Source organism: Eretmochelys imbricata, chromosome 10 (assembly GCF_965152235.1).
Source record: "Eretmochelys imbricata isolate rEreImb1 chromosome 10, rEreImb1.hap1, whole genome shotgun sequence".
In the NCBI taxonomy this organism is placed as follows: Eukaryota; Metazoa; Chordata; order Testudines; family Cheloniidae; genus Eretmochelys; species Eretmochelys imbricata.
The window spans coordinates 3,490,233-3,505,014 of record NC_135581.1 but is presented as its reverse complement, the minus strand read 5'-3'; the positions used below and the strand labels follow the sequence as shown (position 1 = coordinate 3,505,014).

At 49.0% G+C, this 14,782-nt stretch overlaps 1 protein-coding gene across 5 annotated transcripts in view; it reads left to right on the top strand.

The window, feature by feature from the left end:
- The window catches only part of TRAF7 (TNF receptor associated factor 7), a 47,036-nt gene that overhangs the window by 19,552 nt on the left and 12,702 nt on the right, over nucleotides 1-14,782 (top strand). For all 5 annotated transcript variants that reach the window (XM_077827410.1, XM_077827409.1, XM_077827411.1 and 2 more), the window contains 6 exons: nucleotides 840-958; nucleotides 1,519-1,576; nucleotides 3,149-3,240; nucleotides 9,082-9,198; nucleotides 11,120-11,212; nucleotides 12,953-12,986. In XM_077827410.1, the coding sequence (XP_077683536.1) occupies nucleotides 878-958; nucleotides 1,519-1,576; nucleotides 3,149-3,240; nucleotides 9,082-9,198; nucleotides 11,120-11,212; nucleotides 12,953-12,986 (475 nt within the window). In that variant the 5' untranslated portion in view covers nucleotides 840-877. The remainder of the gene's footprint in view (nucleotides 1-839; nucleotides 959-1,518; nucleotides 1,577-3,148; nucleotides 3,241-9,081; nucleotides 9,199-11,119; nucleotides 11,213-12,952; nucleotides 12,987-14,782) is intronic.

Below are 14,782 nucleotides of genomic sequence, written 5' to 3'. Positions count from 1 at the left end.
TTTTTAATTCATAAGGCACGGGGGGGTCGCACTTACAGGCTTGCTGTATGAAAGGGGTCACCAGTACAGAAGTTTAAGACCCACTGGTCTAGATCTCTCAGCCTTGTTCAAACTCCTCAGAGTGCCATTCTCTTGTGGATAACCAGGTAATTATTTGGGATCCATTTCAGGTTACACCATCCCATCATGATAGCTACATGTGTAGGGTAGAGGCTGGGGGAGAGAAGGGGAAAGCGGCAAAGGATCTGCATTAGGGGAGAGTAGCAAGTGGGTGTCGGCTGGGAAGGAGGGAGAGAGCCGGGAGAGAAAGAGGGCTAATGGAACTGTGGAAGAAGAGAGGACCAGGAAGGGAAGAGAACAATAACTAATCCCTGCAGAGAGAGCACCTCTTCTCAGTCACGAGTGAGCTGTGCTGCATCGTGTATCTTACACTTTAAAGAGACTCCTGTGTATTGTTGCTGGTGGGATGCTGTCTCACCAGGGCAGAGTTCCGAGTTCAGAGCTGTCTGTCTGCCCCTAAAGCACTGAAGCTACGTTTTTAGAAATGGCCAATGCTTTTGGGCCTCTCAGTTTTTGGGTGACCAACTTGACACCTTTGAAGAGACCTGGTTTCGAGAAAGGGCTGAGCCTCCACCCTCTGAAAAAATCTCGGACTCCTTTAAGGCATCTTCAGTTAGAGACCCATGTTCAGCAGACGCTCTTGAAAGCCTGAATGTAGTGTAGCCATGCGTGGACAATATAATGTCAGAAGGTGATTCGTGGGTTAGGAGGGACGTTCTTCTGATCTCCTCTGCCCCTGCAAAAATAACCAACCCTCCAACTTTTTGTTCTTCCTCCAGAGCAAACTTCCCATGACTAATAAATGCTGGCCTAGATTATGAGCTCAAACAAGAGCGCTCGCTACAATCGCTTCTCCAGTGGTGCAGCAAACATCACTACGTCTGAGAACACTAACGGAGTAAGGAGCAGAGCAGGGGCGAGAAATTGGGGGGGGGGAGGGGGGGAGGAGAAGTATTTCTGGCCTCTTACGCCCTCCTCTTTGTTTGGCCAAAATAAAGATGATGAATGAAAATTTGGCCCTTGGGGCTGCGATCTCCACAAATAAAATCTTAGCAATCTTCTTGTGTATTTTATCAACCTTGGCTGAGTAGCAATCCCCAGTCCGTGCTAGATCAACATAAGAACATAAGAACGGCCACACTGGGTCAGACCAAAGGTCCATCCAGCCCAGTATCCTGTCTTCCAACAGTGGCCAATGCCAGGTACCCCAGAGGGAGTGAACCTAAGAGGTAACGATCAAGTGATCTCTCTCCTGCCATCCATCTCCACCCTCTGACAAACAGAGGCTAGGGACACCATTCCTTACCCATTCTGGCTAATAGCCATTAATGGACTTAACCTCCATGCATTTATCCAGTTCTCTTTTAAACCCTGTTATAGTCCTAGCCTTCACAGCCTCCTCAGGCAAGGAGTTCCACAGGTCGACACATGGTGACATTAATTCTGCCTTCCTTTCAGACGAGAATGGAAACGACTTTTGGGCCTGCCTATTCCGCTGTGACCACCATCACGAAAGGTGAGCATCTCGCTGCCCTGGAGCACTGCAGCCTTGCCGGAAGGGCAACTTACCACTTTGATTGAATTCTTCCTTCGCTGCACAGATTGAAGTGAACCAAAGCTAGTCACTGTGCGTTCGCTGAGGGACAAGCAACAAGTCACATGCGGTCCCAGCCCAGCTTATTCTAGGGCTCTGATCACCAGGCAGGACAGAGATAAGTGTCCGTGGAAATGCTTTCCAATCAGTCATACTTCACGGTGCTGCGGGGGAGCCCCTGCTCTGCCCAGGACTGCACAGCAGTGTCCGTTCTCTCCCCTGTTCCAGTTACGGTCCCCTCCTTGTGAACCTCCCAAGTGCTTGCTGTTAGGGCAGATACTTTCCATCTTGCTCTCTGCCCAAATGTGAATTATTTTGGACAGGTTGAGCAAAATCCCCTCAAGTTGTTTTGAGTTTAGCAAGGGGGGACTTCACTTTTCCCATTTAAGAACAAATAAATCCTTGCCCTTTTTTCTTCATTTTAAAAAAAAAAAGTGCACAGGATCCAAGAAAGGGAGTCCACAACCACCCGAACCAAAAGTCCCCTTTAAGAAGACCCTCAAACCTACCCCAGCTGACAGAATTCTCTTACTGCTCTGGGAAGCAGGCAGGCTTTCTCCCTTTTCCTTGGGCATCAAGTCAGGGAAGGAGCAGCTTGCTGGAGGGCATAAGGCCCTTATCTCAGAGCCTTGAGACAGAGCAACCAAACTTACCATCAGCGAACAAAAGTCTAGGCCAGGCTGGTGTCCAGGGGCCTGCAAACCACAGTATCCAACATGACTTCTGGTCCCCTGAGTGCTCAGCTTCCCTTTTCCTGTTTAAATAGCCCAGCATCACTGCGGGGCAGGGTGCTCCTTGATTGCTCCCGCGCTGTCTTGGCTGTAAGCGCCAGACTATCCCTTAAAGGGGTAGTACACCCCACCTCACAGGGCTCCAGCCAAACAGGGTAGGAGCAGGGCATGAACATAGACCTCACAGAGGACCAGTGGCTTTGCTTGCCTTGACAACATTGCTTTTGCTTTAGCAAAGCTAAGACTCTCCTACAGGCGCAAGTGACATAGTAAAAGGAGCGCTCCCGTCACAATGCATACTCACAAAGGGGCAGAGTAAAGGTTACACTTGCCGCTATACCTGTCACATTTCCAGACGTTTGAGTAGTTACATTTACAACCTTAGTGTAAATTCGTAACAAGCTGATCTTTATATGAACATCTCCTCTCTGGATATAGCCGCCTTCCCTGGCGCCCAAGGAATATCCAGACCTCCCCTGATATAAACAATTTACAAGAGGATAAATGTTGAGGCTTTTCAGACTATTTTAAGCTGATAGCTCGAGCGGAATGTCTGTTTCTCTTTCTTGCTGGGCCAGCTCCCCTCAAGGAAGCACTGGTGATAAGGTATTGATTGCGCTGCCCTTCCTGGGGCCTCCAGGGGAGAGAGGAGAAATCCCTATTCCTTTTCTTTCGCGTCTCCTAAGTTTGCAGCCCCGTTCGCAAGAGCCCTTGCTCTTTAAAGGTGCCGCGAAAAACCTGAAATGTTTCTTTTGCTTTAAAGCTGACGGGACCAATACCTTTAAGCAGCACCGTAGGACTCCATCCTCATCCAGCACGCTCACCTACTCCCCGCGAGACGAGGACGATGGCATGGTACGTATTTCACGGGAGTGACCTTTCTGATCCCACTCACAGGGGAGCGCATTGTCTGATTATCCCTTTTGAGAGCACTCTGCCAGGCAAGTCTCGATCAGGGCATGTGCAGTTCCTGGACAGGACAGTAGCACAGCTAGACCTGTCTGGTCTTTGCTTGGTTTACTGGAGACACAGAGTGGTGCGACAGGGAGCTGTGGGAGGGCAGGTGAGTATCGCTTTGGCAGGCAGAGAGGTGGCGGTGCTCGCTGATGGTCGATATCAGTCAGGATTAGACCTCCGCGTTCGTGGCTGCCCCTGTCTGGTGCTCAGACCACGAGGCCATGTGTCTGTCAGGCTCTAGCAGTTTGTAGCTGGGGTTAGATGTATGCGTGGGACTCTTCAGACTGCAGCCTTAGCTTTGGAGGTGATGGGCCTCATTTTCAAAAGCAGGTGCCAGAGTTGTGCCCGCTGAATGTCCATGCAGACCAGCTGCAAAGCCCACAGGTCTACTTGTGCCCATGCAGCAGCTCCCTGTGCGGGAACATTCTGCCCCAAGTGTCACTTGTTACCCAGGGTGGAGAAGGGCTTGAAACAAAACTGTTTTTCGAAGGGTTTGGGGTCACAGTTGCGGCCTGCCGGTCTGAACCAGGCCCCTTTTCAGCGGCGCCAGCCGCCACAGTTAGATAAGTAGCTACTTCCACAGAATCTTTTCCTATTTGCACCTCTAGAGGGGGCCCCTCACCAGAGAATGAAAATCTGGAACCAGAATCCGAGCTAGACAGGCCGTGATTGTGCCGAAGGGCTGTGCTTCATATTCACCCCATCCACTGGAGCCAGTGGGTTTTACCCCAGCCACGGATGACCCAGTGTGAAGTTCTTAAAGCAAAACATTCCCGAGTCTCCAGATAGCCTCGCAAAAGGAGACCTTTTTGTTTGTATCTGGCTAATTGATTCATCACACACACATCTCTGAGTAACTTCCCTCCTCAAGGATCAGGTGTTAGCACAGGGTTTGAGAGCAGTGTGGTTACGGGGCAGTTAAATCTAACTTAGACTGAGGGCTTTTTGAAACAAACAAATAAAACACCCACCTTAGTCTGAGTAGATTTTGTCAGACTTTGATAATGCTTAGTCCTGCCATGAGTGCAGAGGACTGGGCTAGATGACCTTTTGAGGTCCCTGCCAGTCCTGCGATTTTATGATTCTTAATTTCAATGCACATAGTTATGGGAGGGATGATCATTTGCTGGTGCTGTTCCCCCAAAGTGTAAAGCACATGCTTAACTTTGAGCATGAGAGTAATCCCTTACAGTTAAGCATGTGCTTCAATGTTGAGCTGGATCAGGGCCAGACTGCTCAGCAATTTGCAAGATCAGGCCCCTAAACCTTCCCCTAAATTGTTGTGTCAAGGGCTGTGATGCTTTTGTGAAAACCTCCACACCCTCTTGTCATTCAGTTAAAAAAAACACATAAGAGAATTGTTATTAATATGAGGCCAGATCCTCATCTGGGTTAAATCTGTATAGCTCCATTGGCTCCCTGGATCTGGTCCATTACGCCTGCTACACTGCCCTGCTCTTGAATCCTATGTTCCAAGCTTTGATTTGACGCATTCCTCTAACATCTAGTGCTTTAAAACCCTAACAATATAGACAGAGGAAAAAGATTCCAGCTGGGATTTTCAGAGGAGACTAAGTTAGAGACCTAGGTCCCCTTGCATGTAGAGCTCCAAACGCCAATCGAAAACAAAACAGATCTCTTGTAAGAGCTGTCCCCTCCAAAATGTGCAACGCGTCTTCCCTACAGTGCTACACATCAGTCAGCAAAAATAGCAATAATCATAACGAACACAGGAAGCCACCCAGTTGGTGAAGAGCTCTGGACAAGGAGAACTGCGAAGCCATGACTGCCTGAAATCCCAGACTGACTCTCGCTAACCCTTGGGAAAAGCTTCCGTTCCCTTCCCCAGAAGGTGCCAGAGTCTTGTCACCCATCGCAGAGGCAGCTGCAGGCAAATCCGAGCTCTCTTGGGAATAGGATACTTTTCTTTTAATTGCTGGTAACGAAACCAAAAGTAGCCAAGTGCTGTCTTCATGCGGGGCGAAAGCTGCTGGTTGCCCTACTGGGTGGTGACCAAAGGCTGTTCGGAAACCTACACAGCATGGTCCTATCCTTGTTGGGCCCTGCGGGAACGTACAAGGGTACAAGCTATGGGCCCGGTTTTCATTTACACGATGGCTGCTCTAGCAGTGTGCGAAGTGTACCGTCTTCCCAGCACAGTGTGAAGTGGCCTTAGTGTAAATGCTAATGGCTAACACTGAGTATGAGGAAACGCTTGACAATGGTGGGCCTGTTTCTGCCCTTGGATATGGATTCTCAGCTCCCACTCTATTCAGTCGGGGTTGTGCCTGGGGGCGGAATAATGCCTGTGAAATGCACTAGGTTGTTAATTCTCCACCAAGGGAAGTTATGGAAGCCCCATCGCTTGCGTTATCTGAAGATGGAATGGACAGAATTTTGAAGGATCTGGTGTGAAACAACCCAGCCTTGGCGGAGGAGGGAGAGACTAAACAGCACCTCTGCTAACAGACCTCTTCCCTCTCAAAGCCCTGGGAGAACCAATATGTGCCAAATCGTCACTGCTGGTCACCAAGTCCCTGGGCCAGGCAGTCCTTAGTGGTCATTAGCCGGCTCATTAAAGCCTTGCTCCGTGTAGATCTGTGTCCATGTGCATCCAGGAGACAGACGTTCTCCTTGTGTGGCACGTGAAGCTCTTCTGTCGCCCTGGGCCCTGAGTTGTTTTAGTTTTATTGCAATAACGGCTCGATGCTGCATGGAGCCCGGCCCCATTGCGCTATGTGCTGCTCACACACGTAGTGAAAGACATTTCTGCCCCAAGGCGCTTACATCTGAATAGCCAAGAGCAAGGGAGGAAGAGGAACCTGCCCGGGTGGGGCAGCAGGGAATAAAGCCTAGGTCTCCTGTCTGTGGCAGCATGCTGCCTCCATGCTTTTGAATCGGCAAAACTGAGGGCGATATTTACCTCGAGGGGGTCACCTCCCCAGACATCCGATTTTGCTCACTGTCGTTTTCCTTTCAAAAATTCTAAGTTAACTCATCGATTCCTTGTCATTTCCATTTACACCACTGCTGAGCCGCCCGGAACCGAGCCCTGAATCTTCCGCTACAAAAACTTCATTTCCCTACCTAATTACCCCATGTGCCCTCCTTCCCCCAGTAAATCCGTGCAGGTATATTCTAGCTACACCTATCTAAATCTCAGACACATGCAGAGTAGCAATGTTGACAGAACTGCCCCTTCTAGCGTGTGTTGTCTGACTACTGAGGTCAAGCTCCTGCAGTGACTTTCTTTGTTTAATAACTTTTTATTATCTTCCCACCAGTAGCACATTCATGGCTGAGTGCATAAAACTGATTTAACCCATTGGAACTACTCAGCGTTGGGTTTATATATTTACCTAACAATACATTTGCCTACTCTATTAAAAAGAACTCTAAGCTTTGGCTTTTAAGCAGATGCAGTAATGATACAAACTCGAATTCTAGTGTCATTACGCTCTGGAGACGGTAAAAGCAGAAGACCAGTTGGTCCTACTTGCTCATCTTCTTTGGTCCAGTTCAGACTTGTCCCCATCCTGCAGTACGCGGTGGTGTGGCTTGGCCACTTTACTTCAAAAATCCCAAAGCCTTTGGTTTTCCCTGCACTTCCCTTGGGGAGCCCATTTTACAGCCTGCTACATCTTGCTAGCAGAGATGTTCCCTGATTTTCTCCTACTTATTTTCCAGTCGTGCACTCGTTAAGGCTCCTCTTAACCCATTCCTGTCTGTCCTGGGTCCTGAGCCTGTAAACCCTGACGTGAAAATGCTTGTTGGGGTTACTCATGTGAGTAAGGGCTTGTAGCATCAGCCTTTGGTGCAACCTCTGCTTGTCCCTTCTCAGTCATTGTTGAGCCAAGCTAGGGAAGGGGCCTCCAGAGGTCATCTAATCCAGCCCCCTGTGCAGGGGCAGGACCAAGTAACCTAAATCATCCCTGACAAGTGTTTATCTAGCCTATTTTTAAAAACCTCTAGTGATGGGGATTCCACAACCTCCCTTGGAAGCCTAGACCAGAGCTTAACTACCCTGAAAGTTTAAAAGGTTTTCCTAATAGCTTCCCTTGCTGCAGATTAAGCCCGTTACTACCTGTCAGGGAGAGCAATCGATCATTCTTTATAAACAGCCCTTACCAGATTTGAAGACCATTATCAGGTCCTCCCTCAGTCGTCTTTTCTCAAAACTAAACATTCCCAGTTATTTTAATTTTCCTCACAGATCAGGTTTTCTAAACTTTTAGCATTTTTGTTGCTCTCTTCTGGACTTTCTCCAATTTGACCACATCTTTCCTAAACAGTGGTGTCCAGAACTGGACACAATATGCAGCTGGGGGTCTCACCAGTGTGAAGTAGACTAGGACAATTCTCTCCCATGGCTTACATATGACACTCCTGTTAATACATCCCAGAATGATATTAGCCTTTTTCACAGCTGCATCACATAGTTGACTCATGCAGTTTGTGATCCACTATAACCCCCAGATCCTCTTCCACAGTTCTACTGCCTAACCAGTTATTCCCCATTTTGTTGTGCGGTTGATTTTTCCTTCCTAAGTGTAGTACTTTGCACGTGTCTTTATTAAATTTTATCTTGTTACAAATCAGAGAACTGGTCTGAAATTAACACTCATTTTGAATTCTAAACCTGTTATCCAAAGTGCTTGCAACCCCTCCCAGCTTGGTGTCATCTGCAGATTTTATGAGCATACTCTCCACTTCATTATCCAAGTCATTAATGAAAATGTTGAATAGTGACAGACCCCTGGGAGAACCACACTAGATAGGTCCTTGCAGTCTGACAGCTAACCACTGATAACTGCTCTTTGAGAACCGTCTTTCAACCCGTTGTGCACCACCCGCTTTATAGTAATTTCGCCTAGACCAGATTTCCCTAGTTTGCATGCATAACACTTTCAGTCTTTTCTCCATCAGTCCATCCCTCCTGCTCCCTGCAGGTTTTTGTTACTCCTCTCCAAAGTCTTTCCAGTGTGTCAGTATCACTCTTGCACCGAGATGCCCAGCAATGGATGTACTAGAGGCTGTTCATTCGCCCTCCCCCTTGCTAGGCTGAAGAGTTTCCTCCATTGTTGCTTTAAGGCTGAATTGGAAATGCTAAGGGCCATGCTGATGGTTAATATTCCAGTGGCAACATCCCCTGCAAAGCCAATCCCAAAGAGCCCTGCAGCCAGAGCAACCTCCTTGATTGGTGCATGCAAAGCCCAGTTAGCTCTCCCCTCCCAAACAGGAAGCAACAAAGCCCGGCTGTTCTTGAATTGAATTGGAGGAAGTCTCCACACTTACGCAAAGCAATTTGGCAGAAGCTAGATAGCAGTGAAACAACAAGTGCTACTGCAGAGATTATAGAAACTGCAGAGCATGGGAGCTGTCTCGGTGGCAGATTTACTAAGCTTTCTGCAAAGGATTCGTTCTTAGCTCCTGCTCTGCAGGGACACACAGTAAGTAACTGCACAAGGGAACCGTAGCATTTTAATGTATTGGTGTACGTGGGGCCTGAACGACTGGTGCGGGAGTTAGGTGACCCATATTGTGTTGGTGATTAGATACCTACTACTTCAGTCCTGTTTTACACTTGGCTAGGCCAAGCAATCTGGCGTGCAGGAAAATTTGGCAGAGCATGTGAGCCCCTGGAACCGCTAAGTTGCACGGAGGATGGGAGTTGGAAGCTCCATGGAGAGGTGGGGTTACTTGTAATAACTTGGTTGTTTTCTGTCTTTAATGTGGAAGCCTCCGATCAGCACCCCACGCCGTTCTGACTCTGCCATCTCCGTTCGCTCGTTACACTCTGAGTCCAACATGTCCTTGCGCTCGACGTTCTCGCTCCACGAGGAAGAGGAGGAACCAGTAGGTATTTTGATGTCTTCTTTAGAAGCAAAACAAGGATATTCAATGTCAAAACAGCTTCTTTGTGTAACCTGCAGTGTGTCATATGGCCTTCAAATGGAAGAGCCCTTGTTTGGAGGGAATGTTGGGTTGGTCAGGAGATTGGCAGTCAGAACTCCTCGGTTCCAATCCCAGCTCTGCCACTGACTTGCTCTGTCACCTTGGGCAAGTCACCTTATCTCCCTGTGCCTTAGTTTGCCCAGTCATAAAATGGGGGTGATGATAATCCTGACTGGAGAGCAGTGAGGTTTCACTGATTAACATCTGTGAAGTGCTTGGAGAACCTAGCTGTGATGAGAACCTAGCTTTCTACAGAGGGGAAAGGTCTATGTTATCATTCTGTCTGCGGGTGGCAGTGTCCGTAGGTCATCGTTGTCTTAGGCCCCAGTCCTGCAGTTAGCTGTATGCACAGTCCCATTGATTTCACTGCAGCTCCACTTGGGAATGGGGATCTACCTGTTTGGAGCTTCATACAGGATCAGGGCCTTACTCTTAAAAGCATTAACAAGAGCCGAGCCTGTGTCACAGAGACTGCATCCAGACTTAAACGTCCCCCAGGCCAGGCCACGTCTGGTTCAAGTATTCGGCAAATGTGAGAGTGACTCATCCTTACCACAATCCATGGGGAGTTCAGGCTTGGAGCGATATATATTGAATCTTGAGTGACTGATCTGAAATATTAATAAAGACTTACCCCTGGGTCTGCTTTGAGCTCGAAGGGTGTGCTCCATACAGCCAGGGAATACTGCTTCTGAGCCCTGAGCTTCCAGTCTAACTGGAAAACGAAAGCAGAGCTCCTGGCCCATAGTGACAGAAGAAAATCCCATGGATTGCATGAGGCAGAGAGATCTTTCCTTTAGGACATCTCAGATACACAGGGGGACGTACGTCCTGTTTCTAAATCACTTTTGAATGCCAGGCTTCAAATCAATCATTCAGAGGCCTTTTTACCCGGCAGGTTTAAGCTTCGCTCGTTGCTTCAGTATGACCATGACTTGGCAAGGTAATCCTGCCGAGCGGAGCAGTTCCTAAGGACTCAGCCAATCTTGTAAACTAGGAGCCAAATTCTCTGCTGGGCTAAACGGGCACAGCTCCACTGACTTCAATTTAAACTAGCAGACCCCATTAGGGCCCTGATCTTGCCAGATGCCAAGTACCTCTGGTTCCCAGTGAATGGAGTGGTGGGTAAGGGCCACTGGCCATTTCTAGGCTCAGCCCCCAGAAGCTGGCCTATCGAAATTAAACTTCAACTGGAGATAAGGAAAGTTGAGTCCTGGCAGCCCCGGCTGTTGGTTAGGAAGCTTTGTTCTCTTGTCTCCATGGTAGCCTTGGCTGCGTTGGTGGTGTTTGGCATCGCAGCCGCAGAAGCAGGCCGAGGCCTGGTCTACACTACAGAGTTAGGTCGACGCAAGGCAGTTTACGCCGACCGAACTACGGAAGTGTCTACACTGAAACGTCGCTCCACTGATGTAACTGCCCCGCTATGCGGACTTAATAACTCCACCTCCCCGAGCAGCACAGAGTCAATGTCAATGCGTTGTCAGTGTAGACACTGCGTTACTTACGTCGACTGTTACTGGCTTTCAGGAGTCACCTCACAATGCCCCACTCTGACAGAACAGTGGATACAAGCTCTTCTGGGGAAGCCGTGCACCACCAACACAAGGAACAATGTGTAGACACCCAGGAGCGATGTAATTACTGCGGCATCTGTATGCCAACCTAAGTTAGGTTGACTTAATTTTGTAGTGTAGACGTGGCCTCAAAACTCTTACTGTACTAGCTGCTTCCTTACTCTCCGCTCCCTGCAGTGCGGGAAGATGGTAGCATTTGAATTGTAGAGAATCTCCTGACTTCACCCTTGGTCTTTCTTTGTATTCAGGAGCCCTTGGTGTTTGCCGAACAGCCATCAGTGAAACTCTGCTGCCAGTTGTGTTGTAGTGTGTTTAAAGATCCAGTCATCACAACCTGTGGGGTAAGGAAATCCTCTTTCCACATCACCGCCATGGGCTTTGTGAATTAACAATGTGGCTAGCAGCTATGCCGCCTCGATTGGTGACCATTAGATTTTGCAAGCCAACCTGGGTCTGTGCTTAGATAAGGGGAGACCTGCCAGGAAAACCCAGGGTGCTCCATGAAAGGTGTTGATGATTAGTAGGTGGCTTTGTCACCTGAGTCTGTTCTGAGTCAGTGCCTCCACTGAGGTGGTAGGGGGTGCTGTGTTGCCAGCCGTGCTGTCTGTCAAATGAGATTAAAGATGGTTAAAGATCGCATGGCACTTTTCATGTTGCATGTTCCAGTCTTATTTCAGTTGGGTTTGTAACCCTTCACTTCCAGTCTTGAAGAGCTTTGGTGTGCAGCGTTTCTGCATTCTGCTGCGTTCCACCCCAGAGGTGGCTGCATTTTAGTGATGGATAGACTGTTCCCTATCTACTAAGTGTGGCATGAGGCTTAATTTAGTTAATGCTTTTAAAAGTTTCTAAGACCCTCAGATGAAAGGCACAGTGGAAGCGCAAAGGATTATTAATTACTTCTATATAGTCCATGTTATTAGTATTTTAATAGTAGCTGTATATTATTCCTGCTTCTATGCCACCTGCAAAAGGAATATGTCTTTGTGGTAAGCACAAGGCAGGATGATTGTTAAGGTAATGGTGCTATCTCTCATTATTTGAAGCTTGTTCCTTTTCAGCCAGCCAGAAAGCCTGCCTCTCTGTACACAATACCCGTGTGACTGTTCCAGCCAGCAACCTTTCATGTAGACTCTGAGATTTACTGGGTAATATGGAAAATAACCCTCAGCAGCAGGAAACCAACCAGTTTCATTTGCTGCTCTTGTTTGGCAGCTCTGGAGGGAGCACGCAGCTGTGTGAGGCAGGAAAGGGAGGCCGCAGCAGAGTTGCAGATAACATATTGCTGTAATAATAACTTGCAAATCCTCAGGTGACGCTGCCAAGTTGCGGCCTTGTCGCAGACTCCAGAGAACCTGCGGAGTCAGATTAGAATCCTGTGAACTGCTGCACTGTTCGTCTTTCTCTTGTTCTGCCTGTTAGCTTTAGCCTGAGACTGAGTCGGTTGCCTTAGTTACTGCAGGTTTCTGTTGCCTGAGGAGAAATGTAGATACTGTGGTTTACCAGTTTATAAAGCATTTACCATAGCTGGTTACAAGCCACCTTTCCATTCTTCTATCTGCACAGCTGTGCTTTGGACAGACCTAAAAGCTCTCAGGGTGGGTGGACTGTATGCGGACAATTTGCCAAGTAGCATGGTCCAGGGGGGAAAAGGCTAAATTGTATTATTCACCTTTGGATGCTTCTTTCATAAATCGTTACTTATGTAATTTCCATATTATAATGGGGGTGGGTGGCAGGGAAACCCGGCTTGGTCTTTGTGGTTAGAGAAATCAGCCCAGAGGATTCAGAGAGGTGCAGAGCAAGTCCTACTGGATTCACTGCAGGTGCTCAGTACCTCTGAGGATCAGGCCCCTGGTGGTGTTGTTTTTTTTGGCTTCTTGAACTATATGACTGTTTTCAAACAGCTTCATTGCTCATGGTATGTGTCTGGGTGGTCATAGGGGCATGTTATGGTACAGAACAGGGGGCATATCTGCTGTGGCCCACAATCCACGGGGCTCTGGCAGCCTTCCCCCCTCCCCCCAGGATTATTTGTCTGATTGTGGGGAGTCTGACAGTGCTGTTCCTCTTTGCCTCCACAGCACACATTTTGCAGAAGATGTGCCTTGACATCTGGTAAGTACCGTACCATCCTTGTGCAGTGCCCACCGCTCCCTCCCGTGTCTCTGGGCCGTTCAGCCTGGCAATCTGTTCCTCTCATCCCCCTGGAGAAACTGCAGCACATCCGCCTTAAAGTGTGCTAGGGTCTAGAATGGACCCCCCAAGCCCACCCCATGTGACCTGTTGTGCCCCAGGCTTTTGGTAGCTCCTCAGATCCAGGCCCTGGGGCTCAGTGGGGAAGTACATGGCTGTGAGCATTGGCATCCTCACTGAGCTCCCAAACCCCACTGCAGCACGTACTGGAGTCAGTGCAGGCTGGAGTGGATTCCCTAGGAGCAAAGTGTTCCAAAGTCCTGGTCAGGAATGTGGAGGGGATAATCTCCAGGACAATAAATGACCCAAGTAGTTTGGCTTTTGATCCCCAGCAGTGACAGACTAGAGCTCTGTTCAGCCCCTCTGCTAGAGATAATTGACATGAGTTTTGACACAGGTGTCGTAAATGCCTCCTTTCCTCCTGTTGTTGTATGCAGTAGTGTTGTACCCGTGTTGGTCCCAGGATATTAGAGAAGCAGGGTGGGTAAGGTCATGGGTGGGGGAGGGATAGCTCAGTGGTTTGAGCATTGGCCTGCTAAACCCAGGGTTGTGAGTTCAATCCTTGAGGGGGCCATTTAGAGATCTGGGGCAAAAATTGGGGCTTGGTCCTGCTTTGAGCAGAGGGTGGGACTAGATGACCTCCTGAGGTCCCTCCCAACCCTGAGATTCTCTGTCTTTTACTGGACTAACTTCTGTGGCTCAAAAGCTTGTCTCTCACCACAGAAGTTGGTCCAGTAAGAGAGATTACCGCACCCAACTTGTCTCCTTTCCTCCTGGCACCCTGCTCATGCCAGCTCCTCCAGCCGCTGATTTCCAGTCAGTCCAAAAATTGAGCCTCTTTTCTTCAATAAACTCCGGTTCAGAAAGCTAGGAGAGGCTCTCAGTCATTTGGCAGCTGAGACGGAGTAGCCAGCACTCTCTCTGTTGCACACCATGCTATTAAAACCCATCTTTCTCTTTGCTTGGCACATGAACACGAAAGGCACTGTTCCAGCCCAAGGCCCAGCCATGCTGATTGCTGGGCTTTCCCCCTCGTCCAGAGAAGGCTCCCCGAGGGGTTGAGTAAACAGCAGCTCATTCTGCCTAAAGATGTTTGGCTTTCAAGTGAGAAGGCTCCCCCCAATTATCTGCTGATTGTTCCCTGTAACCTCGCCTTGTCCTCGTCCGCTCCTTCCCACCCCAGGGCTCTGAAGCAGGAGGCTTCATAGGTGTGATTTTGGCTCTTTGCTCTGGGGTCTGTCCAGCGAACAAAGGCACCAGAGCAGTGTGTGGAAAAGCATCTGTTCCCTTTTCATCAGAGCTGAGGTGCAGATGTTTGTATTCTCTGCACACAGAGAGAGAAAAGAAACCTCCCACCCCCACCCCACCACCTCTGCCCACTGAGACAGCAGAGAGGTGCCTGGAGCTGAGGTGGGAAAGATGCCTAGCACAAATCAGTCGGGTTTACGGCTCTGTTGACTCGGTGACTTTGGAACAGCACTCCCCCCTTTGCCCCTCAAATAACTGGGATTTGTGCTCCGGGGTCCTGGGGCTCTTTGCAGATCTCTCCCTCGTGCCTGGGGTAGGTGGTGATCACAGCCAGCCATGCCCCAGGCTGCGTGAGTGGCACTGATGCAGCCGACGCCTGCTTGACGCTTAAGGAAACGGCACTGGTGCAAATGGCTACACTAGAGGTTTCCCCTGTGGACATTAGAGGCTTGCACTGATGCAGCTGTTCC